The 14,955-nt window shown below is 42.1% G+C and overlaps 1 protein-coding gene across 2 annotated transcripts in view; it reads left to right on the top strand.

Annotated features, from left to right (window-relative positions):
• Positions 1-3,815, top strand: part of LOC120525093 (guanine nucleotide-binding protein G(I)/G(S)/G(T) subunit beta-2) — a 190,385-nt gene extending 186,570 nt beyond the window's left edge. For both annotated transcript variants that reach the window (XM_039747094.1, XM_039747093.1), the window contains exon 10: positions 1,731-3,815. In XM_039747094.1, the coding sequence (XP_039603028.1) occupies positions 1,731-1,837 (107 nt within the window). In that variant the 3' untranslated portion in view covers positions 1,838-3,815. The remainder of the gene's footprint in view (positions 1-1,730) is intronic.
• The last annotated feature ends 11,140 nt before the right edge of the window (positions 3,816-14,955 follow it).

Here is a 14,955-nt window from a genome sequence, read left to right as displayed (position 1 = left end):
CAAGAAAGGCCACATTAAGGCTTGTTTGCACTTTGAAGACTCTGATGCCAAATGAAAAAGGTCTTATGGTCAGATGAGACCAAAATCAAACTGTTTGGCCTCAATACCAAATGGTACACCTGGTGGAAATCCAATGCAGCTCACCATCCACAACACACCATACTATAGTAAAACATGGAGGTGGTGGTGTTTCTCTGCCGCAGGGCCTGCGGCTCTCGTTAGGGTAGAAGGAAAAATGGATGGGGCAAACTTCCATCAAATTCTTGATGAAAACATGCTACCCTCTGCCAGAAAGTCGAAGATGGGCAGAATGTTCACCTTTCAACACACCAACGACCCGAAGCACATAGCAAAATTGACCTCACAGTGGCTGAAGGAGAAAAAGGTGAATGTCCTTGTGTGCCCCAGTCAGACCCCAGACGTAAATCCAATTGAAAATTTGTGGAAAGATTTGAAGATAGCAGTCCATCAACGCTCACCGTCCAATTTGACCAAACTTGAACAGTTCTGTAAAGAAGAGTGGGTTCAATCTAGATGTGCAATGCTGATAGAGAAGTATCCCAACAGACTCAAGGCTATCATTAAAGCAAAAGGTGGTTCAGCAAAATATTGACATTGGGGAGTGATCCTTTATTAATCTCAGTATGTCTTGTTTTGATTATTTATAATTTTTCTGAACTGTAGCCGTGATATCTTTCACTTGGATGTTATCGGTGACACTGAGTAAGTAAAGCTGAGAAGAAATATTTTTTCTGTGTGTTTTCATTTAAGGCTGTAAAGCAAAAAAATGGGAATACAGTGATCCCCTGCCTATCACGGAAGTTACGTTCCAGACCCATCAGTGATTGGAAAAATTCCGCGATATAGAAAGACCATATACATTTTTTTTTTTCTTTATAGTTTAAGCCTTAAAATACCCATCCCACACACTTTAAACACATGTAAACTTATTAAAACACACTTTGTAAACACATATATGTGGATGTTGGGCTAAGGATATGAGTAACATCTCTATTATAAAACATTTTAATGTCACGCAAGACAAGGCAGTGAGACCTAAGAAAAGCTGCTGTACAGCCTTTTAAATGATTGACACGGAGAGCGTCAAGCAGAACAAGCATCTTGGCAGAAGCAGCAGATGATCCGAGCACTTCCCCATAGTGTGCGTTCAGCCCTCACAACCTCTTAACACCCCAACCCCGTTCCTCCTCCTCCAAAATGTGCAGAGCGACAAACAGCACCAAGCCAGTAGCTGATCCGTCCACTTCTGCTTAGCGTGCATTCAGCACCCCTGCCTTCACAAAGCGAGCAGCAGAGATGCAAAGTGGCAAAAGGACAGCTGCTGTACAGGCTTTTAAGTGATTGACGCAAAGTGCAACAAGCACAACACACAGTAACAGTCTAGTCTGAAGTAATGATGGTTTTAACTTCTTAAACTTCTTTAGATTTTTGTCAGGCCTATTCTAACATTCCTGTTTTTAAAGACAATGATCACCACATGAAACCCATCTCATTGTAACCTTGAAATCCAAAAGAGAGCCCACTGTCCTAGGACAGAATTACTAAATGTGATTAGTGCAGTTCCATCCCTGAATGGTAACAGTGGTCAGTGGAATCATAACAGCTCAGTTGATCATACTGTAACACATGCTTCTCTATAAGGCGAGTTATGCTGAATTTTTTTTTGTCTTTTTCACCTTTTTGATTGTTTTCTCTCCTCCATTTTGCAGGTGTTTTGGCCGGACATGACAACCGTGTGAGCTGCTTGGGTGTGACAGATGATGGTATGGCTGTGGCTACTGGATCCTGGGACAGTTTCCTAAAAATTTGGAATTAATCTGTTGCCATGGAACATATATGCGCATATACACAAATGCACGTACACACACACACACACATACACACACACACACTTGACACAGGAAAACCTCTCGTATGATAAGTACCCAGTGAAATTCTTCATCTTCTGCTCTTGCTGAAAACACAAGGGTAGAGGAAGGATAAGTCCACAGATGGGGGCTAAAAATGGGAGGTGATTCTCAAGGACAGTTTACCTCCCTCTACCATAATCTCACTTGTAACAGATACAGGTGATTTTTTTTTTTTCCATTTTTCTTTTTTTGTGTCCTGTTTATACACTTAAATCAGAAAAAAAGTTTGTATAGTAGTTCAATTTTAAAATGTTTGGGTTTTTGGAGTGGAGTTGGGAGGGGGAGGGGGGGTTTGGAAAAGATGGAGTGAAATACATTTAAAAGAAAAAATAATTTAGGATCCGTTTTCTCTGCCAGATTATAAACACGTGTCAAAATCAACTTTGTATCTTCTACCTACACCCACGACAGAATATGCACACATACACATACATATATAAAAACTAACCTAATAAATGACGTATATGAAGTGTTGGGGAACTATGAAGGGCCTTGTTTACTGTTAGATGCAGGGTTTGGGAGATTCCTATGTGATGTCACTCCTCGATGTGAGGCTGAGGTTGGGTCTTTGGCCCTTCTGCCATTGAAACGTAAGTAGTGACAGCCCCTAATCCCCACCCAATGCTCCTCCAGCCCTGTGAGCTAGGCTTTGCAGTCCTGGTGAAGTGATCCATGCACGCACTACAGTAAACAGAATGACTGACTTTATAAGCACCAATGTTGTTGGATGTATTGGTGTCTCCAAGAGCTAGCAGTACATTTCTCTCCTCATGTTTGCAGTAGCCCTTTATATTTATGTGAGCCTGAAATGTGAATGCTGAGAATGGACTCAATGGAATTTTTAATTTTTGTTTTTTTTCTTCCTTTCTGTCTCCTGTAAAGCAGGGTTTTTGTGCCTTGTTGATTTTACCCTGCCTTTTCAGACCCTTTGCTTTATATTGCTTTTGTAAAATTATTGAAGTTATTTTATTTGTTCCTGTTATGATGTACTTCATTTGCTTCCACATCTCTTCCTGTTTCCATAATTTAACATTGAGTCCTTTGCAATGGGTGTCTGGTAAAATCTTGACAGTCCTCTCGCCCTGTTGAGAGCATTTTTTTTTTTTTTTTGGAGTTGACGCCTATTTTGAAAAGGGGGCATCAACATCCAGAACCTGGAGTCAGGCTCCAGTCTACTCTGGCAGATGTTCAGCCGGGCACAGCTGAACATATTGCCATTTGGGCCAGGGTGGTGGTGTTTAACAGGTTCACGTTCAGGGTGTGATGATTTTATATGCAGACCATCTAAAAGCTTTCCAGGTGTGAGATTTTGCCATGGTTATTTTAGTTAAATGAAAAAAGGATCTAAAAGGGTGCTGTGGTGGTAACAGTGGAGTCGGTTCAAACAACAGATCCAGCCCTCTGAATGAACAAATCCCTGACAAGATAATAACAAGCATGGGGGGGTTTTCATCTGATGTTCACAATGTTTTCACTTATTTTTAGTTTTGTTTTGAACATGTTGGCATGTATATACTATTATGTAATAAAGGGGGTGTATTTTTAAAAACCTGGTCAGAGTGGGGTTGTTGCAAATTCAATATTTTGGAAATGTACTGGTAGCCTCTGTGTGCTTTACTTATGACCTTTAATTTCCTGACTTTATTTTATTTTTTTTATTTTTTTTTTCCTTGAGGCCTGCTTTTTATGTTTGGGATTTTATTTTGTACATAAGGAGTGTACACAATGTATGACAAGTGTGTTGAAACATTTGTGTTATTGTTAACAGGAGCAAAATCTTTGGTGCATTTTTTTAAAAAAAAAAAGGCAGAAAAATCTTAACCATTTATGAATTTATAGACTGTATTTCTGTGTAACTTGATAAAATGTTTCTTGTTAGCAAAACTTCCTGGCATATTTTTACTGTTACGACAAAAGTGAAAATCAGTTGAAGCAAGGAAGACCTGATCACAATAAGTAAAAAGAGGGGAAAAAAGTTGTGGAAATTTGTGACTTTATTATTTCCTTTGCAGTCTGTCTGAAACATTGGGATTTCTGGGACTTTTTTTTTTATTATTACTGTTAAGTACACCATTTGTTCAAATGCAGGATTGTAAATGGGTAAGAGTGACCAGTGATAGTTTGTGTACTTTTGTGGAAGATTTAGTGGTCTCAGTAGTTTTAGACATAGGTAGGTTGTGCTGCCCATTTCTTTAAAATGAACGATTGACTAAAAGACTACTGCAAATTCTGTCAATAAAAGTAGGCCCTCAGTCTTGGACAATATGTGCCAAATGTTACCATCAGTTAACTCCATTTCAAAACGCAAATTGATCTTGGACTGATAGTCCCCAGGGCAAGTATCTTGTGTGTCACAGTATTTTGCATTACATAAACTGTTACAGACGATTAGTTTTTGAATATGTATCTAGATTTATTACCATGCTGCAAAAATGACACGCCAGCCTTAGAAGCAAGGCACTGAAGAACATTGAAGTGCATTCCTAGATTGATGGATATATTTCTTGCATAAGGGCTAGAGGATTGCAATCCAGGCCTTCAGAAGGCAAAATCATCTATAAAATTGCTCTCCCACGTAATTTCTATTAACAATCCTTTCTTACAACATAGCAACCCAGTGGAAGATTTGCATTAAAGCTGAAAAGCACCACCTCCTATGAGAGTTCATGGTAGGACCAAACTCCCAAATCACATAGCTGAATGGAGTCCCCAAATTAGAATGAGATCTTGGAACTGCCTTATGAATTCATCCATCCATTTTCTGTTGCATATTCTGAGTTTTGTATTTTGGCTCTCTTCACTAAGACTGGTATGATACACTGTGTGTTTGGGGACGCTGTTCTGATCCCTCACTTGGGAACAAGATCCTGAGATGCTTAAACTCCACCACTTGAGGCAGCACCTCTTCCCAACCTAGAGAGGGCACTCCACCTTTTTATGACTGAGAACCATGAACTCAGGCTTGTGTGTGCTTTTCCTAATCCTGGCCACTTCACACTCAGTGGCAAACCATCCCAGTTGACTGAGGCCTGAGGTTGAGGGCTCCAGTGGTGTAGTTGGTTGGAATGCAGAACTAATATGACAGTTTCTGTGTGTAATGCTGAGGTGGCAGGTTCAAACCTCACGTGCAGCAGGTGACCTATAGGCTAGCGTGGCTTCCGTCTTTATTTGGCAGGCAGTGTGTTGCAGAGGTTAAGGCTTTGGACTTCAAGCCCTGCCACTGAAACTCTATGACCGTGAGCAGGTCACTTCACTTACCTGAGCTCCAATTGGGGGGAAAAAACTCGGCATTATCCATAACAAATTTGTTGGATTTTTGCATTGAATGTTTGGGAACACTTGGGAATTTCCCAGGAAGATTTGGAATATAACGGGGGACAGGGAAGTCTGGGCTGATCTGCTTAGCTGCAGCCCTCACCAGGGGCCTCGTGCATAACGCCGTGCATAGAATTCACACTATAACATGGCGTATGGACAAAAGCGGAAATGTGCATACACAAAAAAATCCAGATGCATAAATCTGTGCGAATGCCGACTTCCACATTCTTCCGATACATAAATCCCGGTCAATGTGAAAAGTAATACATGCACGTGCATGCTGTCCTGCCCCGTCTCCTCCCAGAATTACACTTCTTTGAATATGCAAATCAATATAAATAGCCCTTAAGCTTAGCGTTCTGTGAAAAGGCAATGCAAAAGCAAGGGGGAATAGAAGAACTTCAGCGAATACCAAGTGGAGGCAAAGAAAAATGTACTATTTGTTGGTTTAAACAATGGTATAAACAACAAAAGGAAGTTGATCAAGTGACATAGTGTCAGCGAAAGTTCACAAAGTCGCACAGTGCCCAAAATAAAAAAGTCACATATCAAAGTATGGGTCGTAGCCCACCGTCTGAGTTTCATATGTAAGCTTATTAGGGTACAGAGAAAAAAAATAGGCACACGGTGAGGGGAAAAAGAATGAAATGTCAACTTTAATCTCGAAATATCCACTTTAATCGTAGTTTATTTTGTCATTAAAGTAGAACATCATAAACTTAATCTTAAAATCATTTAATTTACTAGTTTCTCAGATTCCATCATAACTAAAGAAGCACGTTAAATGCTTTGTTTTGTATTTGATCTACTATGTGTGTGAATCTCTATGTGCTTCCGGGCTTTCTCTTCCTCTGACAGGACACAGAATCCATGACATTTGTGGTGTTTCAGCTCTCTGAATAATTAAAATACTGAGATGTATACGTGATATCATTTTCATGATGATAGGAGTTAAAGCATGTTATTAAACATGGGAACATGGTGGCGGAGTCTTTGTGCGCGACCTTCGATGAAATAATTTACTGCAGCAGTACTGTCTCTTTCAAACTACTAACCCCCAATTCCTGTCCTTACTTTTCTTTCTCCAAATACCCAATCACCACTATAATAGACGTTAAGCCATCTGTAAGCTTAGAATGCAGATTCTTCAAAACTTTTAAGGAACGTTGAAATATCTTTGTAGTACGTGTTTAATTATTCTATCCTTCCAGTGTCGCACCAGTCCCAGCAAGAAACAATCCGTGAATGGAGCGCCAACTCCTAGCTAGCGCAGCGATACTGTGTCCTCACGTTTGATTATTAACAATATAGATTATTTAAATGAAGTTAGTTTTATCTGTATAATATAATAACCATATTTTGCTGCATTTTATCTTAAAAATATCGTCATCATATGTAAATGTGCGCTTTGTAAAGTGGCTCAGGTTATACAGTATTATAACTGTAGTGCAAGTTTACAGTGAGGTGATTGTATAATTAAGTACAAACAGTTCTACAAGAATCACTTGATGGAATGATTGAGTGCATTTATATTCTTGGGATGAAACTGTTTCTGAACTGCGAGGTCCATACAGGAAAGGTTTTGAAGCCTTTGCTGTGCGAGAGCAGTTCAAATAGGCAGCATGGCCGAGGCAGCGTGTGCTTGATGCTGTATACCGATAATTCTCTTTCTGATCAGCTGCTCTGAGTGGTGCAGTGAGAGTAATATAGAAAAAAATGATCTGCTGTGGCAACCTCTAACAGCTGAAAGAAGGTACAGTGAGAGTAACGACGCTAAAGCAGCTATGATATTTGGAATAGTTGGACCATTCTGTGGACCATTATATTGTTACTGGTTAATTACAATCACAGATGCATTAAACTAATAGGCAATATGCGGTTAATTTCAGTGTATTTATAAAGCCGCGTCAGGGATGTGGATCTATAAAAGAAAGTGAAACCACACTGGAACAGTAGTACTGCTTTGACGCTCGCCAGTCTGCAAAACCGAGCGGAGAACTTGCGTACACTAGGGTTGGAGCTATTGTGAAAATGTGCGTGGTTTTACGCCAAGTTTAGGTTTTATACATCGCGATTTGAAAATGGAAATGTTTGTAAGCAACATTTTTGTGCGTATGCACCGTTTATACGTGAGGCCCCAGAAGATGAGGAGACCTGATACAACAAACGCTAGGGGGCAAAATGCACCGTGTTAGCCGCCCTCACCTGCTCTTTAAATAACGTGCAAAGAAAAGAAGCCATTAAGTGTCCTCAGTCTTCAGAAGTGGCTGGATGAGGCCTATGGCTCAGTTTCAGATCCTTCAGTGTCTGCTGGAGTTTGCTGGCATTGCTAACGTCAGTTTAGTTAATAGGATTTTTTTTTCCCCATTTCATTGCTATACTTGTGAGTAATTGTGAAGAGAAGGTGAAGGGTCAGTCCATACTTTCACATTCGTGCAAATATCAAGGTAATCACCTGCAAGTTCGTTTATCATCTTGGTGCAATTTACCAAATCGGACTGACAGACTTCTTCAGCTGGTCAGTTCACACAACAGGACATGTGGCCAAGAAATACGCTTTACAAAGTAATCGTCTTGATTGAAAACGGTGTTGATTGCTTTCCACACCTTTGTGCTCCCCAAAACAAATGTTGCTCTGTAAGGAGGAGAGTGATCACCTGCTGGTCCGTCTCGCATATCAAGTAATTCATTTTTGCCCGTTTGTTTTATTGCTGCTCCACTCATGTAGTAACGTCTCGGTGCTTTCACGCCTCGTGCAGCCTGTATCTGTATTAAGGCCATTCTGATAGCTTTGGGTTTCAGTTCTTCCAGGAATGACATTTCAGCTCTTCCAAGATAACTTTCTGCCTTCAACCAGACATCATAAAGCGTGGACACACACGATATTATAATTTTTAATGTATAGTTGGACAAATCTGGTTTAAGTCTTTTTTTGGTTTTGAGATGTGGCAGCACTTTTATTTCTAGTTCCACTCTTACTCCTGGGTTTATTTTCTGCTTAGGGGAAGGTCAGTTTTAATGTGTATAAAAGGAGGTAAAAATAAAGAATATAGTAGATGTGTGGTGAAGGGAGGCTCTGACGTGGTCACAAGTATTTGTGCCTCTCCAGTGTCTAAAAAAGAATCAAGTTTTCTGTGAAGCTGAAACCAATAAACGTAATTGGTATCCACCATACTTGATCTTGTATTCCATGGAGCAGACATGGACTTTTGTTTTAGGACTGGACATATTTGACATCGTGCGGCTCTTTGTTTTCCTTGAAGAATTTCCTGAGAGGGACTGCAGCCCCCTACCACTGGTATTGTGTACACTTTTTAATGTTAGAATTTGTTGATGTGTAAGGGAAGCCTCGAATGGTCGACAATCTGGCGTTTAGTTTAGGAGAAAAGTAGCTGGTCATCATAACGTGTTTCTACCTCTCAGTGGCGCCTGCACCCGTCTATAGTGTCAGTGCAGCCACACTTGGAAGCGAAGTCCTGCACTAATGGAGCATACAGTCCTGCAGGTTAAAGCTTTCAAAGAATACATTTGAAGCCCACCAAAAATGGTGAAGTCCATATCTACGAGGGTTTGTCCTTTTTCCAAAAGACCAAGAAGATGCAGGACCCCAAGTCACATCCTTGCATGTAGGGTGCTGTACGAGGGCTTGAGCCTTCGTGCAATTAACTGACCATAGAAACATCCATTTGAGCCTTGTCTTCATTTTTCATACCTGGTACAGTATATGCTTCCGTGGACATTAGTCACGGGCAATACTTGACTCTCGATATGCAGTGCATATGTAAGGTAGGAACCTGAAGAAGGAACGAGTGTTGATGCTCTGTGCCATCATGAAGTGACAAGGCTCCACGCGTGGGCTGCGTGTGAAGTCGTCACCATTCGCGGAGTCGGGGAGTCACTAAGCCTCTGGTCGCGCCGGTCTATGATAACCCAAGGAGCAGGTCGATTGTGCAGACGAGGTGCTGATGTCCAACTGTTTCGTGCTGAAGCTCCAGGAAGAAATATTACAAGAAAAGTGCCAAAGAAACACACTTGTGCTGTCCCTCAAAACGTGTCACACGCGATATGTACTAAAGTGGCATCGGTTCAAGAGTGGACACTTGACAGCTGTATTTATATGGACTCTTTGATATTTACAGGTTTCTCCTACACAATATTTTTTTCTTGTTGAAAAAATTCAACATCTGTAACTTGTTTTTCTGGGTGTAAACATAATGTGGAGGAAGCTACGCTGAGCATGTTGTGCAGTTTACGTTAAAGTGACCATCAAAGCAGCCACAAAAACATCTGTGGTTTTGGTGTGCGTTCTACTTACGTTTTGTATTATTTTGAACCCACCTTATCAAGAGGAGGGTCACACCAAAGATGTACTTCTTTGAGACCTGGAAGAAAATTCACGGAGAACTTGCTAACTCCACTTGGCCACTGCCTTGCATTCTGGAGCTGTGAGGTCCCATTTTTACACATTGTTATTTTCTATTAAAATTTGAGTTATGTCTACTAATGTAAATGCAATTTTTAGATTGCAGCTTAGTATCCAAGTTACTCCACCACCCTTGCACCTTCATCCTTTAGGATACAATGAGCTCTTTGGCTTAGGGCTCTGTGTCCTCACTTTGACTGATTATGTCACTTCTTTTGTGTAAAGCAGTGCTTCCCCTTAGTTCCCACAAGATGGCACTTCATCCTGATTAATCCTGAAGACGCGGCTTCCCTGTGGACCATTCACAGAGCCTGTCAACGCAGGATGAGCCCCTTGGTGCACGACGTCTGGCCGTACTGCGTCTCCTCTGCAGCACTGGGACCACTACTGCCCTTGCAGCTCCATGTGGGGTCTCCCTTAGTTGGCAACAAAAAAGAACTCAAGTTCAAGTGCAGCATTCCGTGATTATTTAAAAGTCTCCATAATGGCATTATAAAGTTATGTTGTCGCTTTAAGGATTAAATGAGAGGGGTAAATGTTCTTTATATTTAGACTTGCAGTGTTCACTTCCTTATTAAATTGTAATATGTTAGAAAGCTGTGTTTATAAAGTTAAGCATTCAAGATCTGGGAGGAGGGAGCGAAGTGCTAATTGTTTGGATGTGGGCCTGTCCTGTGCTAGCAGCTGCAGAGAATGCAAGGGTTTTTTTTTTTTGTTTGTTTTTTTTTAAATGGAAATCTGCCTCCATCCAATTCTATTTGTTCCTAAAAAGGATTCCATCAATCATATAAGGAAAAAAAACCCTTGTTACAGAATTTCCAGCTTTTTGGTTAAGATTTACACAGCAGGATTACAAGATTTCTTTTGACTCTTCCTCTATCAGGTTGGAGGGGATGCCCTGGTATTTTGATGGAGCAATTTAAGGATTATAAACATTTCTTTCCCGATACTTTTTCACGGTTGCTTTACCCAGGGGATTGGGTTTTGTGGCGCATGCGCAGACCGGACTCACAGGCCTACCTTTAAGGGCGTCTTCACCTTCTGGATTTCCTGTCTTTGTCACGATGCTCTGTCTGCCCTGCCAGGTGCCACTTGCTTTTTACTATCTTGATGCTGCCTTTTAGGAGGAGGCGGCGGCGGCTTATAATTATCACATATCCTATTGTCGTGTGGTGAAAATTGCCCTCTGGGCAAGTGGCTCTGCACCGATCTGCCCCATTGTGTTTAATGCCGCCTAACGCTTCGGTGTTTATTCCCGGTCCTGCGAGCGACGCAAACACACACACACCGCCAGCTGGTATCTGCGTTGTCCCAGCACGTGCCACGGACAGCCGACTTTTATGATTTAGGGTAAAAGCACGGGGGAAAAAAATCGCAATCGTGTTGGCAAAGGGGGCAACGCAGTAATAAAACCCACTTAATCAAATGTTAACACAATCGTTTCATTATTTTATTGCCATTTTAAAAAGTCAAACCATTTTCATCCTCATTTGCCCCGTTCAACGTTACCTCCCATTTTGTTTTTAGGATCCCGGAAAGATTTCAATGTGCGAGCGAGAGAACCCTTGGAATGCGCAGTCCGCTTTAGGCGGGGCTCATGTAGCCATTGCGGTCCAGCAGTGACATCGTGTGGACAGAAGTGGAACAACACGGCGCGCGTTGATAAACCAACTGAACGACAATGAATAAATGCCACACAAGACCCCCCAGTTCTAGGAGCTCAATAAAAAGGACGTATTCAGACCCTTCACTTGAAGCACACTTTACTGTGTTGAACGTTTAATTTTAAGTGGCTACATTTGCCATTTTACCCATCAATCTTAATATCACAATGACAAAGTGAAAACGTTTTCAGGAAGGCTTGCAAATTTAACAATCAAAAACTGAAATCTCTCCTTTCTATAAGCATTCAGAGCCTTTGCTGTGACACTCCAAATTGTGCTCAGTGGCCTCCTGTTTGTTCCTTGATATGTTTGTAGAATTTGCTTGGAGTCCACCTGTGTTAAGCTGAATTGGACTTCGACAGATGTAGCTGTGTATGTGAGGTCCACAATTCACACTGCATGTCAGCTATGAAGTCTGAGGAACCCTCCTTAGACCTACACAATTAAATTGTGGTGTGCTACCGACCAGGGCAAAGGCATGAAAACATTTCCAAAGCACTGCGTGTTCTTTGGCGCACCGTAGCCTCAGTAATTGTGAAATGAGAGAAGTTTGAAACCACCAGGACTCTTCCTAGACTTGGCCATCCTGCCAAACTGAATAACCGAGTAAGAATGGCCTCGGTCAGAGCCGTGACTTAATGTTCAGTACTTCCTGTACGTCCTGTGGTGGTGAGATGGAGAACCTGTCAGCTGTGCTCCGTGAATCAGAGGTTTTATGGTAGAGCTACTAGACTGGAGCCACAGTGGAGCAAATAGCATTCAAAGGACTCCGAGAGCAGGAGGAAAAAGATTCTCTGATCTGATGGGACATAAACTGAACTCTTTGGGCAGAGACTGCTCATCACCTGCCTAATACAGTCTCTACAGTGAAGTGTGGTGCTGGGGGTCATGATATGGTGGTGCTACTCAGTGGAAGGGTGGGAGATTGGTCAGATATGAGGGTAGGGTGAATGCAGCCATATACTGAGAGGTCCTGCAGAAGAAAGCCAGCACTCTCCCCTCAGACTGGGGTGATGGTCCACCTTTCAGCACAACAATGACCCAAAGCATACAGACAAAACAATGGCGGAGTGGCTTTTTTTTTGACAAGTCTCAGACTGTCCTTGAGTGGTCCAGCCAGAGCCCAGGCTTAAACTCCATGGAGCATCTCTGGAGGTGGAGAGTCCTGAAGATGACAGCTTACAGTTGCTTCCCACAAACCGATGGAGCTTGAGAGGATCTGCCATGAAGAATAGGATAAACTGTCCAAAATCCAGGTGTGCAAAGCTTGTGGAGATGTACCCCAGAAGACTCAGAGCTGTTAGTGTTGCCAAAGGGGCTTCTTCAAAGTACTGAATTAACAGTCTGAATACTTATGTGGGTAAAGAATTTCAGTTTTTGATTTGTTTTCATTTTGCCATTATGGGTTACTGAGTGTAGATTAAGGAGAAAAATGGCAAATTTCTCTTTTTAAAATGAAATCTACAATCCAATAAAGCATCCACAAAATGAGAGGGTCTGAATATCTTTCCCTGTTTTTAGGTGACTCAGATTTTTTTTTTTTTTTATATAAAGTCCACTTTTATTTTTGAAAGCAAGGCTGGACGTGCCTGAGAGTCCAGCAGGTCCTGATGTCTGGCTGGTGTTATGGCAGCACTCCTTGTCCTCCAGTACTCCCAGCACATGCTGGCCTTTCTGCACCTCCTCATTTGTCCTGGTCTCTGTATTGCCAGCATGTGGCCTGGCTCAGTTTCCACATCACTGGGTGGTTCTGCTGCTGGGCTTCTTGGTTCCTGATGTCCTCAGCAGCACTTAAGCTGTGAATGCTTGTGCCATTCTCTGTCTCTCTGACTTTTTGCAGCTCAAGAAATGGTGGTGTAAGATTCACCTCTGGTTGCTGTCAACCAAGTCATACAGTCAAGGAAACCCCTTTAGTCCTATCCACTTAATTCCTCCAAAATAACATCGTCAAGTTTTGAAGGTCCCAAAAGTCCTACTGTCTACCACACTACTTGGTAGCTTATTCCATCTGCTTGTTAGTCTCTGTGGTTCCCTCCATGGCTCTCTTTATCTTTCATCCTGCCATTCATTCAAGGCCTAATACTAATGTGGTTGCCTTGTGTGATTTCGCTATTCCTCAGAACATCTGAGAAGGACGTAATACATAATAATAAGAATAGTAAATAATAATATATAATAATAAGAAGTTAGATTATTGCAAGTAAGAGCAGCAGTTTGTGGTAATGCCACATTGATGTTTTCAAGTTATTTTTCTGACATGACACAAATGTCCGCAGAGACTTGTTCTGGGAGCTCATGACCAAGTGACCACTGATGTCCTCCTCGTCTTCCTCGTTCACTTTAGAATCTCTCTTCTTTATGTTTCTTTTGTTTACTCGCACCTACATCCTTTGATGATGCCTTTATGACATCTCCCATACATATTTATTATGCCCATCTATGAAGTAACAACCAGCCTTTATGATCAGCCCGGCTGCCTTGCACCCCCAAGTCCTGGGCTCAGTTCCTGACCTGCTCTCTGTCACTATGGATGTTCTGCACATTCTCTGCATCTCAGATTTGGACAACTGGGCCTCAGTATTAGCACATGCAGGTAGGTAACGGACTTAGAGGAGCAGGGAGCTGGGTGAGGGCCAGCACAGCCTAAGAAGCTGTGAGAAAGGAGAGGACAGCTTTGTAAGGTGGATGTCTTCAGTCCTCAGCTGACATTTTGTCCCAACACCACAGAGCAAATTCTGGACTGAGCATGGAGAGCAGTGGATTGTCATCCATTTTCTACTTAGCATTCATTGAAGTTCTCATCATGAGATACTGTATATACATGTACTAATAAAAAGAAAATCCCGTTTAACTCATGTAGTTTCCAAACACCATTGCAGTTTCCATGTTGTTGTTCCCATGCTGTCAAGCTTCTGAAGACGGTGAGGTTGAGGCACCAAGCTGCATGAACACTCGCTATTGTTTTTATGAAATCTGTCCTATTGAGCTGAGACGTGTCTCTTTATGTGATCAGATATTCAAGAGGAGTAATGCGTAAATATCAACTCACTGCTCCGTGTAGTTTAATCCAGTCTTCTTCTTTCGAGGCCAGCAGGAGGCGACGTGCTGTGTGTAAGTACGAAATTCTCAGCACTCTACACGTGACAATATGACGAATACAATGACGCCTACTACTTGTTAAAGATCACTTTTGGCCCTGCAGTTCCTCCAGGCATTGTGTGGTTGTAGACTTCTTCATCGCTTATGTTTAACAGGTTTGATTTTTCCTTTTAACTTTTGAAATTGTCTGCTGGTAGCCTCTTACAATTCTGTACATTATTGTGCAATTCTGCTTGCTCCTTCCACGTTGGTCCTTACTCTTTATGACACTGAGCTGCTTTCTGCCTTGTGCTCAGTCACCGTCTCCAGCTCCCTCGCTGTCCCCTTCCTGCCATCTCCAGGGACACATCAGCCACTTCTAAGCTCCATACTTGGGTGTCTTCACCACCGTCAGCTCATCTCAATTGGGTGCCCACGTGTGCCATTCGCACCCACAGAGTGCAGGAGAGGCCCATTAAGACGAGGAGGAAGAGGGCTGCTGGGAAACACCTGTGCAGAAGCCAAGGGGAGGCCCTGTGGC

The sequence above is a fragment of the Polypterus senegalus genome, chromosome 3 (assembly GCF_016835505.1).
Source record: "Polypterus senegalus isolate Bchr_013 chromosome 3, ASM1683550v1, whole genome shotgun sequence".
Lineage (NCBI taxonomy): Eukaryota > Metazoa > Chordata > Cladistia > Polypteriformes > Polypteridae > Polypterus > Polypterus senegalus.
This window is presented reverse-complemented; position numbering and strand designations above follow the sequence as displayed.